Source organism: Vitis vinifera, chromosome 1, assembly GCF_030704535.1.
Source record: "Vitis vinifera cultivar Pinot Noir 40024 chromosome 1, ASM3070453v1".
Taxonomy (NCBI): Eukaryota; Viridiplantae; Streptophyta; class Magnoliopsida; order Vitales; family Vitaceae; genus Vitis; species Vitis vinifera.
Genome location: NC_081805.1, coordinates 1162679 through 1188350, shown reverse-complemented (window position 1 = coordinate 1188350; position 25672 = coordinate 1162679). Strand labels below are relative to the sequence as shown.

The window sequence follows — 25672 nt, the reverse complement described above, 5'->3', positions numbered from 1 at the left end:
GTATTCATAAATCTTTCATTATTTTTATTTATTTTTAAATATATTTGGTTTCAATAAAATACCCAAAAAAAATTGATATCCTCATATGTCATTTTACCATGAAAAAAAGAAATCAAATATGATTAAAACTAATGATATATATATATTTTAAAAAACCTATATTTTGAAAAAAGTACAACAAAAAAATAAATTTTATATGTAACTTAATGCACAAATTTGTATGTAATTAAAAATTTTAAGGATATTTATAATATTTTAATTTAAATAATTAAAAAAATACATTACTAAGCACAAAAAATAAAGAGAACCCCAAATAGGACAAACCCCAAAAAGGTCAAAATTATTTATATCTAGGAGGCACTTACCTAAAGTTTGCTTTCATGGGGTAGTGATTGAACTCCAATGAGGATAAAAGAGAAAAGATGTAGTTACCAGCAATTTATGATTAGTACCAAAAAGCCCGTGCCGACATCAATTCTAGTATAATAATCCTATCATAGAAAAGGGGTGAGAGGAGTTAATAATGGTTTATACTCATAAAGTGTATGCAAAAAGAATGAGTCCCATCACTAAATGGAGAGCCTTTTTCTCTTCAATTTGCCTAATCATATCACTTTCCCACTTTCAAGGCTTCAAGAATTTTCTTATCGAACAAACAACCCACAAGAAAAAAAAAGGTATTTGGATGGAAATTGACTTTGAAATTCATTTATCCTCACACATAAGTTGAGTGCAGTTTGGTGTGAGTGAGATAGACATCTTCTCTGCGTGCACCTCAAGCACCTTCCCTGACAAGAAATAGAGCTTTCACAAATCTAAAAGATTAAAAAGGGGGAAAAAAAAAAAGGTGGAATTTAAAATTATTTTACTAAAAAGTCCTTTCTACTATTGAAATGCCAAAAATATTTATATTTTAAAATTATTTTTATCAAAATAGTGATAGTTATTAAATTTAAAAAAAAAACAACAATTAAATAAAAATTTATTTCTCACATGGTGTTTGAGGAAAGTGCAAAGACCTAATTAACAGTTCCATGTAAACTCTTTTAATGTCAAGATGGTGCAGCCAATTCATTCACATGGGCCTGCTTGATGGCTAAAAACGGGCCATATCAAGCAGGCTTGAAGATGGCTAGTGCCATCAAGTTTTGTGGGCCTATATTATTATGGGCAAGAGGCCCATGTCTCACTTTTACCTCTTTCTTTTTGGATGTTTTTGAAAAGGGAGGCTTATGATTTATGCCTTTTCTTGATACCCTTTTGCCATTGTTGAAAAGCTTCGTGATGCCATGGAAAGTAATCAATAAATTTCTCTCTTTTTTTGTTGTTTGTTTTTTCAAAGTGTTTTTTATATTTGGGTGAGCGATCATTTTTGAAATCATTTGAGGATGATATTATGAACTTCAAAAGCAACACTTGCCATGCACCATGCGTTAGACTTGGCTTGAGTGAAATCTCCTTTGTAGACTCATCATTGTGTCCTAATGTTTCAATTGCATTGTAATTTGAAAGAGTTAGTCTAAAATTCGATTTGATTTTTTTTCCTTTTACCATTGTTTTGAAATATTGAATTATTAGTTATTTTATTTATATTTTGGTAAAAAAAAAAAATATTGCAAATGGGCTCAACACAAGTTTAGGGGTAGCAATTCTCTTTACTGAGTTGTATTCATGTTATGTTAAAGTTCAAGTATTTAACTAAATAACTCAATTAAAACCCGATACAAATAATAATCGTGTCAAAAACATAAACTTAAGTATTACCCAATTATAAATAAATAATAAGTAGTATCACCTATTTAACCTATTTAGTAATTAAATTATCATATTTAATAATCAAGTTGAGTTAGGTCTTCTATATATTTATATGATTAATGTCTCAATTAAATATGTTTATGATTTAATTAATTATTTAATTTTAAAATGAGTTAAATAGTTTAAAGATATAATCAGGTTAATAGAAAGATTATTAAATATGTCAATTCGGGTCAAATTTGTATTGTGCATGTTGACTAAAAAGTTGTATATTTATTAAATGGGTTATGCACGTGGACACGAATTTAACCAAAACTCATTTATGTTTAACTTAAACCCGTAAAAAAAAAGCGTTGAGTTTGTATCATGTTGGCAAATCATATCAAACTCTGTCACCCCTAAATACAACCCAATCGGAATTTCACTTCGATTGATTTGGGAAAACGAGATCAAGCTGAGTTCAAATTAAGCAACTCAAGTTGGATACCGAGTGGGCCATTTTTATCGAATGGGTGCAGGGCCCAACCGCATGGATTGGGCTTGACTTAATTACAATCCCAATCCAAGTGGCCAGGTTGCGGCCCTATGAGGGCCTGCCATGGGCCTGGTGAGGCGGCCTAGTATAACAGAAAGGGTGGGCGTGGGCCTGAGGCCTGAAAGCTAGGCCTGTTAAGTTTTTGGATTGGGCCTGGATGATATACATTTAAGCCCAACCTGGTCTGGGTCTCGAATTTACGTTTAACGAGACTCGTAAAATAACGAGTGCAGATAAACATTAGGGTATTTTGGGAAATTAAAGGACACACGTCCCAAAATTACACGACAGCAAGACAACAATACGGTGGTTTGAGTCATTCAACACACGAAATATAATTATTTTAGCCACTCGATGAGAATAAAAGAATTTTAAAATTAAAAAAACCCTAATATACAAAAATAAAGGACATTTTTGTCATATCACAGCTTTCTAACCGAGGAGGGGCTATCACTAGCCCTAAAAGAGACAAATCATAACAATAAAAACAATAAATAAATGTTCACCAGTAAATAACCGAGGCACTCCCTCACATTTAACGGGAGTGAAAGAGTAAAAAATTTATTTGGCCGGGGGTGAAAATTAAAGACGGTGGGAGGGCACTTTGGTAAATACAAAAGAAACAGGGAAGTGTAGGTATAATAAAGGGGAGTGCTCTAATCACTGTCTGGAAAAGGATTTGTATTTGCAGAAAAGGTACACCATTGGTGGGGTTGCTTCCCGCCATAAACACCTCCACCCAGCAGCAATATCTCCTCTTTTCCCTTCCATTTTTATTTTATTTTTCAAAATTTTAATTTAAATACAAATTAAATAAATAGTAGTAAATTATTTAGCCCCATTTGAAAACATCCCAAATCTTTGCTTAAAAAATATTTAATTAAAAAAATATAAAATTATTTTATTTAAATATTCTCAATCATTTTTTAAAATATTTTGAATAATAATTGACAAAAAGAGAATATTTTAAATTTTTTGATATTACACATTTATGTATGATATTTTTATTTGAAATGAGTTAAAAAAAATGTTTTCTATAACGAATAAAGAGAGAGTTTTTAAAAACGTTTTCTAATATAAAATTTTAAGAGTATTTTTTTTACTATTTTTAAAATTATTTACATGCTTAGAAATATTTGATAAATGATTATTCCTATATTTTCGTTAAAACCCAAATCAAATAGAATAATTTTAAATTGCTTTCAAAGCTTTTACTTTTTAAAAATATTTTCCATTGCGTATTGTTTATAGAAATGAAAGGAGGATGAAAATTTATTTGAGGGGTAGTCCATTTTTCTAAAAAAAAGACAGTATAAATAAAGGAGGACAGGGGTATTAGTTAGGGTTTTCACAAAAGCACATGAAAGCTAATACACTTCTTCTACTCCTCGCACTACCACCATTACTGAGTAGTGATAAATACTCCAGCTAAGTGCTGCTCCTCCTCTCTCTCTCTCTCTCTCTTTTACACTCTGACTTCAGCTTGTATCAGACCTGGTAGAAAAAAGGGCGTAAAGGGTTAAAGAGTCTTTGGAGAACAAGAGAGAGCAAAAAAGATGGTGAGAGAATCATCGTCTGGCGGAGGGGGAGGAGGCGGCGGAGGTGGAGTTGCAGGTGGTGGTGGTGGAGATATGGTAATGAAGCCTGCATGGCTGGATGGTCTAATGGCCGAGACATTCTTTGCTGGTTGTGGGGTCCACGAGAATCGTAGGAAGAACGAGAAGAACGTTTTTTGCTTGGAGTGTTGTCAAAGCATCTGCCCTCACTGTCTTCCTTCTCATCGCTCTCATCCTCTCCTCCAGGTTTTGCTTCAAATTCTATATCCACATATACTTTTCCTTCCATTTTTTTTCTCTCTATGAAGGTAATTCTGTTTGGCTACCCTCACGTTTGATGTTTTCTTTTCTTTCAGTTTCCCGGAAAATCTCCGTTTGTTTCTCGTGATTTTTTTCTTGGACCTTCTCGCAAATCGTCAAAACCTATTTCCTAGATTCGTACCAATTGAGATGTTAAACTTAAAAATTTTCCCGAGCTGCAAGGAAACGTTCCTTGATTCTTAATTCCAAAGATTTTGATATATATACATATTTTTTTCCCATTAATGAATGGTGTGTTCTATAAAGGGTTCATTATTTCTTCCTTGAATCTCACTTTTTAGATTTGATTTCTTTCCTATATCTGGAACATTTCTTTTTATCCAATCTCCCTGCAAAGCCTCCTCACTAGTAGCTTTCAGATAAAGTGAAAGTTTGACCTAGTTTCATAAATTCCTCTTTTCTTAATGCTCATTCATTGATACCAACATGATTGAAAGTTTGGTTAGGTTCGTTTGCTTTCATTTTCATCTAAATTTCAAACTAGAGAGTGGTAGTTAAATCGAATTCAACTGTGGTAATATTTCAAAATTTTGTTTTTCCTCCCATGTGACAGGTGAGGAGATATGTGTACCATGATGTGGTCAGATTGGATGACCTTGAGAAGCTCATTAACTGTTCTTATATTCAGGTAATTTTATTTATTTATTTTTGGGAATTTTGAGCTAATTTTAATTAATTCATTAATTAATTAGTGATGATATTATGCCTTGTTTGGCAGCCTTATACTATAAACAGTGCCAAAGTTATATTCTTGAACCAGAGGCCACAGTCCAGGTCTTGTAAAGGCTCTGCCAATATTTGCTTCACTTGTGACAGGATTCTCCAGGAGCCATTCCGCTTCTGTTCCATTTCATGCAAGGTCTCTTTATCACAATTTTTTTATGTTATAAATTTTGTGACAAAGTCCAAGGAAATGACTCATTTACCCAATGAATAAATGTAGGTTGATTATATGGTGTACCAAGGGGAAGATTTGTCGAGCATTATATACAGGTTTGACGAATCCGATTTCGCCTACTCCCAATTCGAAGGCCTACGAATGGAGGACGAGGAGGGCCAAATTACCCCGAACTCCATCCTGGAGGACCCGTTACAGTTCAAGGCCTCGTCCTGCTCCTCCAACGAGACCTCGGGCAATTCAGGAATTTCACGAGATCCCGAGGCGGTGGTGAGGAAGAAGAAGAAATCAACCGGTTTTCTCCCCGGCAATTTTCTCTCCTTGAGCAGCAGAAGAAAGGGTGCTCCTCATAGGTCTCCTCTTTCTTAGACCACAATTCACCAAAAAAAAAAAAAAAAAAAAATTAACTAGAGGTTGTTATTTATATATTAAGATTGGTGGTGGCTTAAATTAATCTTAGCTTAATGTGACGGCGGAGCGAGTAGTATTTTGTTTCTTGAAATGGCATTTCCGTTACTGACCGCCGGCGGGTGTAGAGAGACTGTATTTGAAGGCCAATTAGTCTCTCTGAATCTGCCAATTTTGTTTGTATGTAATGGAACTTGCACGTATATATAATATAATATATAGTAGGTGTTATTTTTAATTTAGTTTCAGCTTAATTTCTTATATTGTCTACATTGCCTAATATATATATGTATATATAGTGAGGGTAACATATGGCGCATGATAGCGAGAGCGACTCCTGGTGATTCGTACGGTGATTTAAGTGTCAAGAGACAAGAGGCCAGAGTGGAGGCTATTGTCCCCCGTACATTTATTTTCTTTTTCATTTAGAAATAATTTTGTGCCTCTGAAATATGCTTTCTGGATAAGTCGCCCTCTGATTTTCTCGTTAGTTTCGCCCGATATTTTTTATTCCCTTCTATATAATTTTTTAAGGAAAATCTCTACTACAGTACCAAGAATATTGCACAATAAATAAAATAATTATGATTTTAATTATTCATTTTAAATTTATTTTCTGCACTCTTAAATTCTTTTTAAATTTTTGCTCCAATACAGTTGGAAGTTGCTAGTAAAACTTCTAACTTTTAGGAGGCATTATTTCTCTCGTTCCATGCAATTTTAAAAAAAAAAATTAATTTTGTATATTCTCGATATTTTACCATGTTCATCCTCGAATGATACAACAAATTTCAAGTGTTACTGTAAAAAAAAATATATAGGAGTAAAAGGGGGGAGGACTGAGGAGGTGGAAGAAGAAGGGAGGTGACGCGTGTGAGAGGAGAACACGCAGAGGGCTTCGAAAGAAGCCACATGGTGAGTGGTGCATGGCTTATAGAGCATGTGAGTAGGACCACCTTTAGACCCACTGGGCCCCACACCACCCCTGGTGCAGTCAGAACGGTTCACATGCCCTCTATCTCTTTCCCTTTCTATGCATCTCTGGGGCTCTGCCACGTGTCATCTCTGCATGCCCCCTTCTCTTTAATTTATACACGTACACATAATTATCTTAATGCGACCTACAATACAATGCTGGTCTTTCGTTTTCCACTAAATCTTTATTTAAGCCATTTGGAATAATGTTATCATTTTCTACCTTTTTTTTTTTATAATTATTAAAATAGGGCAATAATTAAATTTAAAAAATATATTTTTCAAAGTATTATTTATATTTTGGAAAGACGCCTGGATATAAATATTTTATTTTGAAAAAGAAAATTCCAGTTTTGTCCTGGAACCCTCCCCAACCAGGCCCATTAATTAAAGTCCTAACAATTTGTAGACTAATAATTTGCATTTAGAACAACGTGAAGTAGCTAATTTACTGCACGGTAACCAAGCATTGTCGGTGAGGGGCACGAGTGTCTTTTCACATCCGAACGCCTAGTAAAAACAAAGTAGAAGCTGGCAGCATCATTATTTTTCATCATTCTTATTTAATCATTAAAATTAAGAATTTTTTTTTGAAAAAAAAAAAAGGAAAAGAAACGAACGGGAAGGACAGGGCCCAGTGGGCTTGAACTAGAAACATGGGCTCCACGAATTTCCCCATGCAGGATTTTGCAGAGAGCATATTATGGGCTTCGATGAGCATTCCAAGGTATCAAAAATTTATATATAAAAATATATATAGGGTTTTATAAGACAGCATCTTGAAAGAAAGAAAGAAGGAAAGAAAGGGTGAAAGAAGGAAACAGAAAATGAGAGAGAAACCAGGACCTCGCCTTCCAAGGTGGAATAATTTCGAGGAAATCTAAAAAAGTTGTGGTGGGAATCATAATGTGATTGATTAGATGTTGTTGGTTTATTATGATTCCGTCAGCTCCTGAAAAAGGGGCTCTCTCCTTCCTCCAATCACAATCTTGGACAGAATTTGAATGAATGAAAAGCTTTTAAATTTCTATCTTTATTTACTCACTTTCTAACTATAAAAATTCAATTCCCATATATCATGGTTAGGTTTGACTCCACATTTAAAAGAACTAAATTTTTTAAATTGATATTTTTCTTCTAATTTATAAATTTTTATGAGGGATGGAGAATTCAAATCAAAACATGGGGACGTGGTGGAAGAAATGATGAAGTAAGTTGGTGCTCACGTGATGTATTTTTGTCTCTCTCCATGCCATTTCTTTAGGTCAAACCCCTGCCCAAAAAGGGCCCTACTTATGAACAGGGGAATATTCATTTTTCTTTTTTCTTTTTTTTTTTAATATTTGAGGAAAAAAATAGGAGGGTATTTCTTTTCAAAATAATCACTCTTTCTTTATGTTGAAATTTCTCAAAAATGACCCTCAAAAGCTTTTTAAAAATAAATTAGCAAAAGCAAGTTATAAGAAGTAATTCAAGAAATTTGTTTGGAAAGACAACATTAGCCTATCAAACATGAAAAGCAAGAGAAAATCCAAAGGCATTACTGTAGACCCAAGTGACCAATAATGCAATTTGGGTACTCTGACCTCTAAATCCCAACAAGAAGAGATGATTTCACAGCTCTCTAGGTGGCAGGGGAGGTGGGTTTTGGTTCATATAGCTTATACTGCCTCTGCCATCTGTTCTTGAATTCTCCAACTTTGTCTGCCAAACATGTCCTAATTCCCAAGAGCTCATATTGCAACACCTACTCATGAGGGTTTGCACCAATTTCCATTAACATTTAACTAAAAGAGGTCTATAATGTCATTAGAAAAGTGAATTCTCTTAATCATGTAGATATATTTTAGAACCTCAAGAACCCGTTAAACTTAAAACAAACGATATCTAAACCGAAGAGAACAAATTGTTACAAACTTGAGTCTTATTTCTTCTTTTAGATTTTGAATTTAGTATGATACATGTGGTATTTTCCTAAGATAGTAGTAGTATGGATAAGAAGGATAAAAATGGGGTGACCCAAAAGAAACTAGGACAATTTGAAATCAATGGCCAAGCCCATTCAAAGTACCATATAGCATAGATCACAACTCACAAATAACAAATGAGTCAAAAAGTCTAGATCACGTGCCAGGGTTAAAAGGATACAGAGTACACAATGTCTCACACACACATGACATATGGGAGGAGAAAAGATGAATCTGCAACAAGATCCAAACTTGGGCAATGGTGTTCCAATAACTCCAAACACCCATCAAATTAGTAGCTATTTGAATTGTGTCCCTATCTATGAAACCATTCTACTCCCCATTGTTGTTAGATTCTCAATTTTCAGACTATTTCTTAGCCACACAATACAGCTACTTTCAGTACTATATTTGAAGTAAAAATATGACAGAGAGAGAAGGAATGTGATTAGAATGCGAAGAATATTATTAGAGTTGGAAAGGAGTTGGAAAAAACCCATAAAGAGCATAGCATAAAACCCTTTTATCATCCATGATAGATTTGTACTTGGTTCTTTTTTTTCTTTCCATAGATGTTATGTATGTACTTTGTTCAACTCCTCATCATACTAAAATTCTCTGCTACTATAGCCCTTCAGCCTCTACTGTGCCTCTCTCAATTATTGTAGGAGCCACCAGAGCAGCATAGAATTTTGACTATGTCTTCAAGGAACAGCATTGGTTTTAGTCCATTAAAAGTGAAATCAAAAGCAAATTCAAGCATAAAACCTAATTTTCTTCCACAAAAATTTTCATCAAGTTGGTTCAAGGTGTGGGTTTAGATTTGAATGTGCCATCCGAATCATAAAGCCTTTGGTTCCTAAAGATGTTGTTCTTTAAGCAAGCAGCCTCTGTACAATCATTGAAGATTCTTCTTTAGAAAAAAGGTCCAAAAGTAGTGCTTTTTCAAACCTAACTTTAGGCTTGGTGTTCCTTAGTTGGGTGTTGGTACAAACAGTGCTGGCCCATTCTTCCTCAGTGGGGTGTTGGCATAAACGTTTTTCCATATCTCAGTAACATGCATAAACTCAAAAGCTAGGATAAGGATCTTGCTATGGTGCTAGTGATGTCCAATCAAGAACAACCACGTGGCCAAAAAGTTCTTGTTACTTTGTAGCTGTCTTATTTCTTTATACCTTTCATTCATTGATCTAGATTTAATCATACGTCTTAGAATTTTCCCTAAAATAATTTGAAGTGTGATAAAAAGCAATTGATATTATGGTTATAGGCTACAGACTACAGTTATCCTATATAATTCAAAAAATATCATGGTGTTAGTGGGTTAGACAATAAAAACAAGAGATAGTGAATTCAGAATAGTGGTCTAGGATGGGTGCATGTTAGAAACCTTTTACCCTGCAAACAAGTATGAAATAAAGAAGCACTACTAAGAAAAGTAAACAGGGAAAATTTTGAAGGGCAGGGAGTTTTGTATATGCTCCGAGTGCAATGTCATGAGAAATCATGAAGGACAAGAAATTACAGTAATAAAACACTAAATGTAAGTGAGGTTTAGAGAACCATGAAGGAAGGAGAGTTAGACTAAGGTTAAATTGATTGTATGGGCACATAGTGAGAAGTAATGTAATTATGTAATCTGTATGGAGGTGGGGGAGCAGTAAGAGAGTTGGTTAGGTGGGGAGAGAAATTAAGAGGAACATAAATGGGGATTGGTAAAAAGACAGGCATCAAGGTTTGTTCAAGTTCCCAATGATTGATATGTTTGCAAAAAGCAACAAAAAGCAGAGCTCCGTCAAGCCTGCAGAATCTGAGTGGTTGGGAGTGGGATGGGACTTGGGAGACACCCATCTAATATATATATATATATATTTAAATATATGAGAGGGAGAGATAGAGATAGAGAAAGAGAGAGAGCTTGGCTTAGTCCCATCTAATTACATATATCACCCATCCCTATCATACTCTGACATCTGTCAGCCTTTTTGTAAGCTGCAGCCCTTTGTCATTGCCATTGGCATTACCATTGGCATACAAGATAGTATGATACAACCCCCAACCCACTCTCTCTCTGACTTGGCGGCTTCTTGTGTCCCCTCCTTTTGACCATTGTGCCTTTGCAAAAGCTATTTCTCTTTTTCCATCCTCATCATCTTTTATCTTTCAACTTTCAGCCTGCCCTTAATCAAGAATTTCTATTTCCTAGAGGTGATATCAAGGGTGCAAATCAAAAGTGTGAAAAGGGTAGCTTGAAAATGAATGAGAAAGGAGGGGTGGGAGGAGTACAGCTCTAGAGACACCTGTGTGGGTGGTATTGTTGGGGTATTGATGTATTGGGGGGTAGTACAGTGGTTACCTCCTTTCAACACAACAACTACTACCACTGCTGCATAGACACAATAGACATGGTAGACATTGTGATGATGATGATAATGCAATGAAGACTGAGAGAGAGAGAGAGAGAGAGAGAGAGCGAGGTGAGGTCAGTGAGGTGGGTTGGTCCCAGCAGGGGGGTTTGTTTTGTATTGAATATAAAAGAAGCAGAGGGACATCCAAGTCACTCTTCTAGTGTACTGGAGGGAATGGACCCAACATCAGATATTCCAGACCCCTATCATTGTCCAACCCTTTGACCATTGGTCTTCGTTCCTATCCTTCCTTTGACCCTACTCACTGTGCCTAACCCTACTCTGCCCTACTCTACTACCACTAGCCCTGATAGCATCTTTAATTTCTACCCCCTGCTATCCACAGTATCTAATCATGATCATGACGGATGCTCTATTTCTCTCTCTCTCTCTCTCTCTCTCTTTTTTTTTTTTTTCTTTTTCCCATTTTCTCTTTGTTTTTATGATGCAATAAAAACACAAAATGATTATAATAAACTCATATTTTCTACTCATTTTCCCTCATGCTCTCCAAATCATGATTCTATCATTGTCCCATACTCCAAGCTGAATGTTTATATAGGACTTCAAGATACTTGACAGCCAAACAAGAGTGAAAATACTCTGGATGAAAGGATAATTTTCCCTTAGCTGTTGACTTGTGGCTCTTTCAGATGAACAAGAATGAGACTTCTTGAAAAATTCTGAGGATTGATTAAGGAAATGAGAACTTCAAACTCCCACCTCTCCAGTTTTTACATTAATTGAAGTTCCCATCTTTAGATTTGGCCTCTTCTAACCGGTTTTTTTTTTTAACTATCCAAACTTCAGTTTTCTGAGCCTTGCTTCATTTATTGGGAAAATTTATGATGGCCTATAGCAACCCACCTGGTGTTCTCTCTTGGTTTGGGATGGTCTTAACTACTTACTGGGTCATACTCCTAGTTGCTGAATCTATCTTAAATATTGTCTCTCACTTGGTAAATCTGAATCTTCGTACTCATATCTTAAGCTTGTCTTCTTGATTGGGTTAGAACCTTTGCCTAAACCCCAGAACATCAAGTTCAGGATTGGGTTTCAAGGTGGGATCTGGTCTACCACCATCCGGCCCAACCCAAACCGGACCAAGTATATGATACAAGTAGAATTATCAAGGTACAGAATAATAGCATAAAAGTAACAAACAAACAAGTACAAACTAATGCAGGAATTAAGTTCAGAATCAAAGCCCAATTGCATAAAACACTCAGTATGTACACACTACGTGGCATAGGATCTGAGACATAATCTAAAGCAGCAGGATGCAGAAGCATAAAGATAAAAGAGATAAACTAGTTTATTATAAAACCCAGTTTCCAATTATTCTGTTTCTTCAACACTGTTCCTAGCTGCATAATTTACAATCAACCAATAATGCACAGATCTTGAGGCAGACCTCAATGCCTGGCCCAAACCCAGGCCAGAATGGATAAAAAAAAAGATGGATGAGCCTTAACATCTATCGCTTATCCCTGACTTCCATTTAGCAAAGGGAAATAAACTAATGAAAATAAAAATGAAGGAAAGAAATGTATGACCTGAAAAATATGGCTATGATGATTTATTATCACACAGGTATGATGGATTATCGTTACAGAGCTTACTGACCGGGCATTTGAGTAATAAATCATAGGATCAGCGAAGATCTTCATCCATTGAGTTTGGCCAAGTGTTTAAATTCCCAATTTCAACCATTAAGGTCTCTGCAAATAGAATCATCAGAAAAAACTGTGGAAACATTAGAAAGGAAAATTGTGATGGAAGTCTTTACTGCTTTAGAATCACACGTTGAACAAATGGATACAACTTTTTCAAAAAAGATATGTTACTAGAGTTCTTGGATTGTTAGAGCTGGCTCCCGATTCACATGTCAAATATTAAACTGGGGTTTTGGGGGTGGCCTTGATGCGTACAAGGGTTCACACTAGGTACCAGCAGATGGTGTGAACTTCTGTCAATTAAAACAATGTGTACAAGAGAAAAACGTAAATCCTTATAATTTTTTATCAAAGAAGGAAAGGAAAAGAAATTTACATGACATAAGTTGCAGAAGGGGATCCCATGAACCAGAGACACTCATCAAAGAACATCATTCAGCCTGCTTTGAACTCATTCTTTTGCATTCCACTGCAGCTGCAATAATTGATTAGAAATGATGTTTTTTTTTTTTTTTTTCTGATTTTCCAACACAAGCATCAATTCAATGAAATTTCCTTTCATATAAAATATCTATAGCTCATTTATTTCCTGCAAATGCACATTCCATGGACCTATATGCAATCCTATAATAGTGGCTGGTCATTCTGTTCTTCTCGGTGAACTTGTCGATCAATCAGACTTGGCAATAAAATATGTATTACTAGTTCAGATGAACTTCCAAACAAACTTAGTTTCAACCCACAGGGAAAAATGGATAATATTGGCCTTCTGCAATCGAACACCAGATACCCTAAAAAGTGTTGGCAAGAGCAATCTTTAATGAAGGCAACAAGTAACCTCTCACAAGGAAAAAAATGGTAACGATATTGAACATTCTCATACACCCTTTGCCCTTGAGGCTTGACTCAGGTGCCAATTGCTTGGAATGGGAATGTGGGAGGTTCCATGTTCAAGTCCCAGTAGGACACCAAAAAATAAATAAATAAAGTTACCCATCAAAATATATTTTTGTACACCCTTGGCTATCTAGCCAGTTCAACAACAGAAATTGCCATTTAACCTCTTTCAATTTAAAGAGATTTTCTTACAACCTCCTCACTTTCTCACAGACAAAAAGTGATGTCATAGACACAAACCAGTTTGAGAAAAGAGTATTAGTTTTTGGTGAGTAACCAAGATTGGAGAAGCTTACAATTATGCTACAGAATTCACATAACTTTCATGTATGCATCCATCAGTTTATTTAGGCCTAGAACAGATGACTTGTTGCCGACAGTTCACTTCTAGCTTTTCACCTTTTAACATCAGCAGTCAGACCATGTTTGAATTTCTTTTGTGTCTACAGTACATGTTGGCACAACATCTTCTAGAATGATGAATTTACAGAAAAGGATATCATCACCACAAACTAAAGTGAAGAGTTGAAAATATGATGTCACTTACGAAATTAAAAGTGATCATATATGGGCTTAAACAAATAAAATGACCAGAATGGAAAGAACAGAAGTGATCCACAATTAGCTTCCAGATCTCCACAGCATGAGCCGCAGCAAATTTATCAACACAGGGAATATGGGAAGCTAACCTCGCATCAATAGCTAAAAGAGAAAATAGAGCAATACCCAAACATGCCCTCAATAACCTATTCAAAATTGATTAAAAGAAACTCTGCAAAACAAACTACAAAAAACATTGGGAGAACACCGTCCACTGAACAAAATTTACAGCTCCAGAGCAAAATTTAAAAAATCAGAAAACATACCTCCTCAACGATCCCAAGCAATTCCTCTGACAAGTTCACATAAATTATTTCAGTGAATGATATATTAATCCGAAAACTCATGTCTTTGTAGCAAGGTGGACACTGCACAAGGACAAAAAACCCAGTCCTAATGAATAAGTTCTGAGTGGCTATGTCTAGGAACCTAGTTAATGAATTCATCAAAATAAACCTTTTGATGACACAAGTGAAAAGAAAATTTCTCTCAAGGATTTTGCTTTACTAATACTTAAAAATGTAAACCTACAAAACAGCTGCTGTGGAAACCTATGTAACATTTCAATAATATTTGGGCCTCCAAAGAAGATAATAATATTATTTGCTTTAAAAATGCACAATTAATATCTTTGAGAATATCTTGAACTTAAAAGCTGGTCCTTGGAAAATTGCAAACAAAAAGTCCATTCAGGTGCACTACATGTTAGGAAGAATGTCAATTTTGACCAACATTTATTTTCTAAGGTATTTCCATTTTCAAAATGATTAATCAAAACACATTCGGCATACATACAAGGAGGAGAAAACAAATAACTAAAAGTTTAAGTTGTTAGGTAGTGAAGCTCATTTAGGCCACAATCAGGCAGCCCTGTGAGGTAGTAAGTCAACAATGTATATTAAGCTTATTTGGGTACAACCCACCTCATGGGCAGCACTATTAAATAGTCGACCAACAATGTATATTAGGCTTATTTGGGCTACAACCCTAACACTACATCTCAAGGAAGCTTATTTGGGCTACAACCCTAATACCTTGCCTCACGGAAGCTTATTTGGGCCGTAACCTTACATTCCACTTCACAGGTAGAGAGAGCAACCTTATTTGGGATCATAAGTGGGCTCAACACATTGGGGAAATAAGCAAGCAATGAGTTTCAAACTCATGACCTCGCATAAAACAAGGTTCCTATTGTTAGGAAGTGTCCCAAATTCCTAATTAGTATAGATTCTTTTTTTGTAAAGAATATTATACAGAATATTTCCAGGTTGATATATTATTGTAATATTAGACTTCCTTATAGAATAAGGAAGGTTGTTGGAAATATCTCTATAAATATTCTAGGTCATGAGGGGAAAAAGTTATGAGATAGAGATGGGCCTGTAGAGACTATACGAGGTGGATAAAGATGTGAGGAAGAACGGGAGGTACCCAGTGGAACGAGAGTAAGGTATGGATACAAGAAATGGGGAAACATGAGATGTTTCGGGAACCCAATAGTTGTAACTGGTGATATGATACAAAAGGTTTGTGTCATGGAGAGATTGAAGATTAACTTCATATAATTTGGTCTAAGGTGGAGATTGTTAGGAAGTGTCCCAAATTCCTAATTAGTATAGATTCCTTTTTCGTAAAGAATATTATATAGAATATTTCTAGGTTGATATATTATTGTAATATTATACTTCCTTATAGAATAAGGAAGGTTGTTGGAAATATCTCTATAAATATTCTAGGTCATGAGAGGAAAAAGTTATGAGATGGAGATGGGCCTGTAGAGACTATACGAGGTGGATAGAGATGTGAGGAAGAATGGGAGGTACCCAGTGGAATGAGAGTAAGGTATGGATACAAGGAGTGGGGAAACATGGGATGTTTCGGGATCCCAATAGTTGTATTTGGTTCTATCCTCTGTAATATTCTCTATTGTATAGTGGAATCATTCTCTCTCATCTGTGGACGTAGGCATGGTTGGCCGAACCACGTTAAAACCTCGTGTACCGTATGTGTGATTGTTTTATCTTTGTGTTCTTAAACTAACATTGTTGGCATCAAAGCTTTCGTTAGCACTACAATTGGTATTAGAGCTTGGGTTGAAGATTTCTAGAAGAGTAAAAAATCACAAAGCACACAAGATGAAAACAAAAGGAATTTTCACTGAAGGTGGAGTCGATTGCTCTTTCGTGGTGATATGATACAAAAAGGTTTGTGTCATGGAGAGATTGAAGATTAACTTCATGTAATTTGGTCCAAGGTGGAGATTGTTAGGAAGTGTCCCAAATTCCTAATTAGTATAGATTCCTTTTTTGTAAAGAATATTATATAGAATATTTCTAGGTTGATATATTATTGTAATATTAGACTTCCTTATTGAATAAGGAAGGTTGTTGGAAATATTTCTATAAATATTCTAGGTCATGAGGGGAAAAAGTTATGAGATGGAGATGGACCTGTAGAGACTATACGAGGTGGATAAAGATGTGAGGAAGAACGGGAGGTACCCAGTGGAACGAGAGTAAGGTATGGATACAAGGAGTGGGGAAACATGGGATGTTTCGGAAACCCAATAGTTGTATCTGGTTCTGTCCTTTGTAATATTTTCTATTGTATAGTGGAATCATTTTCTCTTATCCGTTGACGTAGGCATGGTTGGCCAAACCACGTTAAAACCGTGTGTACCGTATGAGTGATTGTTTTATCTTTGTGTTCTTGAACTAACATTGTTGGCATCAAAGCTTTCGCTGGCACTACAACTGGTTGGAAAACCGAAACTGATATGGAAAGAAATAACTTTGTAAAGCTGTAAATTAGCTATTAGTTGTCAATCTTTGTATTTTTAGGAAAGTAATTGTTAGGAGTTATTCTTTCCCTTTAATCAGTGATTTAGTTTCCTGATTTGAAGGATTTGTATATGTTGTAAACTCTATAAAAGAATAATCTCAATGAAAGAATATTATTCCCGTGAAACCCTATTCTTCAAGTTGGCATCAAAGCTAGCAATTTGCCTGCCGAAATCCTCCTTCTTCCTCTCTTTCAATCTTAAGGAACAGTAGTGGACTCGTTTGAAATATCCGACATGGTTTCAAAGAGAACAGGGATTGAAAGAGAGGAAGAAGGAGGATTTTGGCTAGCAAATTGCTAGCTTTGATACCAACTTGAAGAATAGGGTTTCACGGGAATAATATTCTTTCATTGAGATTATTCTTTTATAGAGTTTACAGCATATACAAATCCTTCAAATCTGGAAACTAAATCATTGATTAAAGGGAAAGAATAACTCCTAACAATTACTTTCCTAAAAATACAAAGATTGACAACTAATAGCTAATTTACAGCTTTACAAAGTTATTTCCTTCCATATCAGTTTCGGTTTTCCAATAGTTCCAATACCATGTTAAACTACCAATTAACCTAAAAGTTTAAATTGTTAGATTATATGCTAACCATGTGTATCATGGCAATTTATACTTGAGTTAAAGCCCAAACAAAAGCTTTTAGGATAATTGGAAGCTTAACATGGTGTCAGATTCGAACCTCACTGATGTCTAATTTCCCTTTTTTATTAAGCACACATGAAAGCCTAATAACCCAAACAAGGACCATGAGGTGGGATGTTAGCATTTTAGACCAAGTGAAAATTGGCATAATATACATTATTGGTCCATTATCAAACAACTTAAACTTTTAGGTTAAATGACAGCTTCACAGTCAGAAAAGCCAAATATCTAGCATAAGCTCAAGCAATATTATTTGATTTACCAATCTTCTTTCATATTTCTTGCTTTGTCACCACACAACCCAAAACTTCTAGCCATTTCCCTGGACAAATTATTGGAGATTGGATGCAGAATTATATGCACTAGTATTAAAAAGAAAAATACAAATGCAATAACTCCACAATGATAATTTACTAGCAAAACAATTTCAAGTTATAAACATAGATTTGAAAATACTGAATGTGACTGCATAACTATTTACCATCATAAAACAAAACTCATTAACTAAGCACCATGAAGGCTAATTATAAAATATACTACCCCTAAAATCACAATTACTCATCTCTTGATTCAACTCTCATATGTAAAAAAAAAATCAAAATCTGAAAAATCTATCACAAAGTTTCCATTATCGTGAGATTGAGGTAAATATAAAATATGATTATGAATAACCTCCCAAAAGTAAAGAGATGTATATGTTGTTTTAGATAGCTTTAAAATAGCCCACATATTAGCACACCCCCTAGCAAAGAAAATTTTATTATATTATTCCACAAGACTCTTTTCTTTATGCCAAAGTTGTTATTTTCAGCAAAGGTGAGGAAGGTAATAAAAAAAAAAGGTACTACAAATCCCTCCAAATGTGTACTTCTCTCATGCAAGTCAATAACAAGTTTAATGATTAGTGTCTATAAAAAAAAGTCCAATGCTTATGTATATACACAACACTAGAGCACCCATGTCTATAGTGCTTATGACAGCAATATATTGTAACTGTTCCTTGAGGTTAAAGTGAAAGAAGGTAGTTTTAGCCTATGTTTAGTTCTTGAAAAAGTGCTAAGCACAGAAAAAAAAATGTCAAGGATAGTAATTTTCTTATGTTTGGATACTATGGAAAAAGGCAAGGAAGGGGGAAGGGATGGCAAAAGATTTTCCTCCTCCTTTTACTTGAAAGACGGTAAGGAAAGTGCATCACTCAAAGAATTTAATTTTTTTTCCATAGACAATCGAACAAGAAAAAAAATTTATAATTTTTTCTTACCTTTTTCTTTCTTCCTATTTTTCTACTTATTTTCTTTCCCTCAGACTTTCCAGGAATCAAGCATAGCTTTACCATCATATTAGGGAGCACAACACTCCTTTCACACAAGAATCTCTTGTTTGTTAGGTTAAACCATAACAATCCACACCAAAACATGTATAGTCCAGTCATTAAACTTAACACATTGTTCACAATAGGGAGGAAGATTTTCAAACAGCAAGTGTTGCTACCGAACTATCACCTATGGATGCAGACAAGATCTCGCATGTCATTCTTTATCATGAACATGGGTTCTAGAAACAGAAACTCCCCAAATCTAGAGAGATCTAAATTATTCATGCAACAAGTAGAAAACATTTCTGTACATGTGTAGATTTATTTGTAGGATTTTGTATGCTAAAGTATTTATGAATTTTTCTTCAGCAATCAAGCCAAAAATGCTGGCCATAATATAATCCACAAAACATGTGCCGTTGAGCATCCTTACATCATAAATCATACTTATGAAGCAAATCTCCCACAAAAGGTCCTGGAAAATAGTTACATAAGCACATAAAACTCATCCTCTTGCATATCTAATGGAGTTGGTACCTAAGGATCTAAAACAGTGTCAGACATAAGCAACTGGTATCTTTTATTGGAGATTATGTGCCTCCTTGAATCTTATCTAATTTTTGTTCCAAATGTTGTTTCACTTTTTGTAATCTATCTCATTTGTTCAACCATATGGGTATGGGTAAAGGAATCCATTGCCTTGTCTTGATCTAAATTCCTACATTGTGGAAGGATGTCTTGTCCTTCTTGATCTTTTTAGTTAAGAGAAAAGATCTATTAGGTTTCTGATAAAATAATAATAATAATAATAAGAATGTTTCTAAAACCCCAATCATTGGAAAAGTGTTCCAGATATCGCAGCTAGCAAAAGGTCAATTGGTATAACCTACACAACCTCAAATTACTATTCTTTCCATTTTTATACTTCTGTTTTTTAACTATCAATATTGCTCTTACAAGAATTAGAATTCATCAAGCACTGAGTTTTGCTTTTTGCAGTACACAAAAGTTAGACATTTCACCAAACAAAATAAAACTCACTTTACTTTCTTAAGTAAATTAATTCTTCTTCATGGTTTGCAAAAGGTAAAATAACCCTTTGACAAAAGGACTAGTAAAGGATCAAACAGGTGGAAAAAAGGAGCAAACTCTCCAGAAAAGTGGTTCATTTAAAGTGCTTAAAGAAAACAGGAAATAAATGCAGCATGATCACGTAAAAATAACAAAATTAAAGAGTATACTTGAAAATATATCTCAAGTTCAAATAACAGCCTGGAGAATAGGAAATATGTACCGATCAAGTGCATTTTGATATCACTGGAAAATTAGACAAATTTATCTAAAGGTGATTCAGAAAATAACCACCCCAACATGGTATTTCATAAATTCAAAGAAAATAATAACCATAAAGACACATTTTTATTCACTGTACCAAACCCAGTTTTGTCATACCTATTTAAGTGATTTGTGATTATTCTCACAAATATCTTGGATATCAATACTCCATAACTATTATGAATTCTATTGATTTAACTCCAGAATGTAAAACATTGCATTTTCTTTTTCTAACATGAACTGATTTTCCCAATATATTTATACTTTTTTTTTTCACCAACTTATTCTGATTTATTCTTAGATCCAAAATTATTCAACTTGATGAACAATTCCCAAACCATATTTGTCACCATGGCATCATCTAACATTATTAGGTTTGCTTTCCCTTGACACATGCTGATGAGGATGAATATTCAAGATATATATCAAGAAAGGGAATTAGTATTAGTTGTAATTAAAGTAGGATTATTATTACTTGGAATTAAATTAGGATTAATATTTGTTGGAGTCTAATTAGGATTAGCTAGTTGAGTTATAATATGATTAGAATTTGAGTCATGATAGGTTATTAGAGTTCTAGTAGACTTTGGATGTTATAATTATAATTAGAATCATAATAGGTTATTAGAGTCCTAGTAGACTTTGGATTTCTTAGAAAAACCTATAAATAGGCTAATCAATGTAAATCAAAGGGATGAATTTGATGAATAATATTATACTTTCTTTTATTAAAAGGTTGTAACCCTCAATGGTGAGACTCCATTGATTTTCTTCTAGGTGAGACTCCTAGAAGGCCTTAGTGAGACTCTAAGGTTTTCCATCTTTTCTTCATTGTTTCTTCTTTCTCTCTATTTCTTATCTTATAATTTTCTTTACCATAAAGTGTATTCCTTGTTCCTCTCTTTACACCCTAAAAATAAAACCCTAGCCCACCTACCCTTGATACAGGCAACCATCCTAGGGTTGTCCTACATCAATTTTGGTATCAGAGCGAAAATTCTTGGCATGAAGGCATATGTAATTGAGGAGTAGAGCAACGTATGCAAACATGGTTGAAGGCTACAACTTTTTTATGCAGCCATTGGTGAACATACCAAGGCTAAATGAAGAGGAGGATATGGCGACGTACTAGCATCTTCCAAACTCGTGTTGCTTGTCAAGGGAGACTATGTACTTTGATTATTGATGGAGGTAGTTGTTCCAATCTAGCTTCATAGGAGCTTGTTGAGAAGCTTAATCTAAAGACAGAAGATCATCCAAATCCCTATCAAATAGCATGGGTAAATGACGCATCTATTTTGGTGAGTTCTCGTTGTCTAGTGACGTTTAATTTCAGTAAAAATTTTGAGTTATCAGCATGGTGTGATGTTTTGCCGATGAAAGTTGCCCATATTATGCTTGGAAGACCATGGCTTTTTGATGAAAGGGTCCAACATGATGGCTATGAGAACACTTACACACTTGTGCGCAATGGGCGAAAGAAGATCCTTCGTCCAATGAAGGAAATTCCACCACATAAGCAACCAGAGGAAAAAGTGGCACCCTTGAAACTAGAAGAGCCATCAAATATTCTTATTAAAAAGCAAGTCGAAGTTACTAGAAAGGACGAAGAAATCATCAATGATGAATCTAGAAAGCAAGAGGTGATGAAACTAATCTTAGATCAACCAATAGAAGAGCTCAAAGAAGTTGAAGAAGTTTTAGAAGAATCGATGTTTGACTTCCCAAGGCCAAACATTATCGTGAGTGGTGGCAAACATGAAGAATCTGCTGAAATTTCTTTTGAATATAGGGAATTCAAGAATCTTATTCTTCCACAAAACAATTTACAAGAAGAGTGTGGGAAACAACTTCCCACAAGTTTGTTGAAGACACATAATTATTTCGAGAATTATCAACTTGTTGTACAACATTAAAAAGTTTTTCGAAGTCCAGTATTTGTCTTGCATGAAATTGAACAAGTTCAAGAGATCTTGAGATCTTGTCTTACCATGGGAAAGAGACGACGAAGAAAGAAAGGGTGGAAGGCATTGCTCGGAATTTCAATTGATCGTGGAAAATCACTAAAACTCGAGGTCGAGTTTTTTTCAAGTCAGGGGGAATTGATGAGGATGAATATTCAAGATATATATCAAGAAAGGGAATTAGTATTAGTTGTAATTAAAGTAGGATTATTATTACTTGGAATTAAATTAGGATTAATATTTGTTGGAGTCTAATTAGGATTAGCTAGCTGAGTTATAATATAATTAGAATTTGAGTCATGATAGGTTATTAGAGTTCTAGTAGACTTTGGATATTATAATTATAATTAGAATCATAATAGGTTATTAGAGTCCTAGTAGACTTTGGATTTCTTAGAAAAGCCTATAAATAGGCTAATCAATGTAAATCAAAGGGATGAATTTGATGAATAATATTATACTTTCTTTTATTGCAAGGTTGCAACCCTCAATGGTGAGACTCCATTGATTTTCTTCTAGGTGAGACTCCTAGAAGGCCTTAGTGAGACTCTAAGGTTTTCCATCTTTTCTTCATTGTTTTTTCTTTCTCTCTATTTCTTATCTTATAATTTTCTTTACCATAAAGTGTATTCCTTGTTCCTCTCTTTACACCCTAAAAATAAAACCCTAGCCCACCTACCCTTGAGTGTGTGTAGGCAACCATCCTAGGGTTGTCCTACATCACATGCTTTCACCTAAATTTTGCAAATAGTGGCATAACCTACAACACAATCATCAGCTGCATAACATGTGGCATCTGTACCAGACACCTCCCCCCTGGAAAAAAGACAAACTCCTTCCCACTGCATAGACGAATTTTTTTTCCATTGTGATGAATTAAGAAGATAACTTTAAGAAAGTAGCCATTGAATTGCAATTATAAGAGATAAGAAACCTGATAAAATACAGGATAATGAGTCGAATCAACGTAATCTCTCCAGTAAACATCTCCAGTCATGAGTATGCCCCATCCTAAAACAGCTCTGTCTGATGCCCACTTGCAATGGCAACTCATGCTCACATGATCAGCAGGAACCAAGACATCATAAAAATTCTGCAAGTAGATTCAATCATAAAAATGCATGGATAACTCTTACAAAAGTTCAAAACTATCTAATCAATATGCAAACAAAGTCAAACATCAATAAAGAAAAAGTACCACTTGTTAGTATTAGTAACTAAAACCCAAATTTACTTCAGAAGAGTTCAGAAGAAAGCAAAGTACCATAAATATTGCTATGAATATTGGGAAAAAAACCAATAAATAGGATTTGTCTTGAGGACATTATGGAATATTTCTACTCTTTGAAATTGTAACACATTTCTACCCTTACTGACAATACAACGCTTATGGAAAAACATACACAAATTAATATAGAAGAATGAATTGAGAAAAACAAACCAAGAATTGAATAGTTTCACAAGAAATTAGAGTGGGGATGTTTATGAACATCTTATTGAAACCATACATTTTAAGACATGGACAAGATAAGAAAGTAATACTACACCATGGTTTTAAAGGAAAAACAATAAGACTTCTTACACATTGAATTTTTACTCACAAAAGCTTCATTCAAGCAAGCTTTCTTACACAAGGGTCATTCTCAGCATAGTGCATTTATCCAAATAAACTTTTTCTTCAAAATTATCTATGGAGTGCTTTCATTTATCTAGACAAAATTTTCATTTAGAGTACATGAGGGAAACCAAATAATGAAGCAGGATAAAGCTGCAGAAAATCAATATCCTTACTAAACATCAGAAACTGAAAGTCCTTAGTGGACTTTCTTAGATTCCAGTTTTCCTATTTATCATATCCGAGAGAATAAAATGAAGTCATATGCAAACTCTAATCATTCTCTCTTTGATCATTAAGCAACAAGGAGGCAGAGCAAAAATATCAAACACCAGTTCCTCAAATTGATAAAAACACACCTATACGAGAAATAAGAGTTCATAAGAGCACAGAATTTCGTAATGAACTTCCTAAAGAACCCATGGCGGTACCTCTTTTACAGAAACAATTGATCAAAGATCATCGGATTTAGGAATTTGATTGAGCCTTCAGAATCCAAACAGGGTGTTGATCCCTCTTGTAAAGTTGCATCCCAAATTTGGAATAATAACAATAATAATTGTTTGTGAGGCCATCCCTCTTCACGTCTACAAACTAAATACATCAAGAAAAATGGACGGAATTCAAGAAACCCAGAATGGGTTACGATCTCACCCAATACCTTCGGCAAAATAAAGAGACAGCGAAGAAATTCAAAATTGCAGTTCTGAGAGAAATAATAATAACAACCTAGTACATTATTTGTTGGATTGTCCCTATAATCCCTATCCAAAATTTTCAAAATAAGCTACTAACTTCTTACATGAATTCCAGTTACACTAAGTACCCAGAAAGCTACGACTGAAATATTCAAAAATTCAACCGACCCAGATGCTGAAAATGCAAACCCAGATTTTAAAATTGCAAGACCAGTCAGAAAATTCCAAATCACAATAGTAATCAAAGTGAGAACCCGCTAATACGAATTTCATCCGCAGAAAATATTGAAATTTTGGGGAGACCCACTAGGTGAAATGCAGAATTGAGAGGTACCCACCTTACTATCTTTACCGACATTGACTTCAGCAAGTTCCTAAGCCCATTTTTGTAGAGAAGGATTGGGGAAAAGTGAGGTAGCCATTGTCATGCTCATACAGCAGTTTTCTCAACCTCTTCTGCATTTTTACCGCCTTTTTGTGTGAATAACGGAAAGAGAAAAATATCAAAATTGTGGCTGTTTTTGTTTAAAAACAAAACTTTAATCTTGAAAGGTATTGGAAATAAAAATTTTCATATATATAAAGAAAAATGATTCTATATTTCAGAAGTTTTTATACTTCATATATTATTATTATTGTTTGAAAATTCATCTTCTTTTTTTTATCGTCCCGACTTCCAAATAATTATTAAATTCTAAATCATTTATAATTTACTTTTTAATTTTTATTATATATATATATATATATATATATATATATATATATATATAATAAAAGTGTATTAAAAACATTACAAATTTCAATTTATTATCGTTATATCATTCAACCAGGTGACATGGTTTTCCGTTCGTATATATAATCCTCTGAAAAAGCCAAAAAGGCTATTAATTTTATTATATACGGGGAAGAAAGTAATTTTCAAATTATAATTGAATTAGAATTTTGATTTATTAGTCAAGAGATCATTTTGATTCATGGGTCAACTCTCCTTCATGGAATATATTTGACTCAAAGCAACTCTCCCTTAAAATGTTAGAATAAATAAATAAATAAAATTTTAGGATTTATTTGGCAATGATTAAAAAAATCAATATTTTTGAGAATAAGATTATGTTTAAATAATAATTTTATTATATTTTATAACATAATATAATTTTTTAAATTATTGTTTAAAACTTTCTAAAAAAACAACTAATAACACCTAAAATTTATTCTAAAAAATATTTTGCTTTCCTAACAACATTGAAAAATG

General features: G+C 34.2%; 1 protein-coding gene and 1 long non-coding RNA gene across 9 annotated transcripts; one reads left to right on the top strand and one right to left on the bottom strand.

Moving 5' to 3' along the window:
* Positions 1-3637: 3637 nt before the first annotated feature.
* Positions 3638-5711, top strand: LOC100268160 (protein RGF1 INDUCIBLE TRANSCRIPTION FACTOR 1). The gene is made up of 4 exons (XM_002275213.4): positions 3638-4092; positions 4721-4795; positions 4886-5026; positions 5111-5711. Exons 1-4 carry the CDS (start codon positions 3847-3849, stop codon positions 5432-5434), a joined length of 786 nt encoding a protein of 261 aa, XP_002275249.1. The 5' UTR covers positions 3638-3846; the 3' UTR covers positions 5435-5711.
* Positions 5712-7934: 2223 nt separating this feature from the next.
* LOC100855064 (uncharacterized) lies at positions 7935-24956 on the bottom strand. 8 transcript variants are annotated; one of them, XR_785663.3, is made up of 4 exons: positions 24759-24951; positions 23042-23200; positions 12450-14364; positions 7935-8195 (listed from the first exon to the last, which is right to left on the bottom strand). It is a non-coding gene; the product is annotated as an uncharacterized LOC100855064 (long non-coding RNA). The 8 variants fall into 8 exon arrangements; XR_785665.3 differs by lacking the exon at positions 7935-8195 and adding an exon at positions 22842-22949 and having other exon boundaries at positions 12115-14364; positions 24759-24956; XR_785669.3 differs by lacking the exon at positions 7935-8195 and adding an exon at positions 24154-24316 and having other exon boundaries at positions 12115-14364; positions 24759-24955.
* Between the last annotated feature and the right edge of the window lie 716 nt (positions 24957-25672).

Excerpts from the sequence above, each read along its gene's own strand:
- LOC100268160 (XM_002275213.4), top strand. The coding sequence starts at position 3,847 with ATGGTGAGAGAATCATCGTCTGGCGGAGGGGGAGGAGGCGGCGGAGGT. Across the intron at positions 4,093-4,720 it reads GCTCTCATCCTCTCCTCCAG|GTGAGGAGATATGTGTACCA; the intron begins GTTTTGCTTCAA and ends CCCATGTGACAG. Across the intron at positions 5,027-5,110 it reads TCTGTTCCATTTCATGCAAG|GTTGATTATATGGTGTACCA; the intron begins GTCTCTTTATCA and ends GAATAAATGTAG.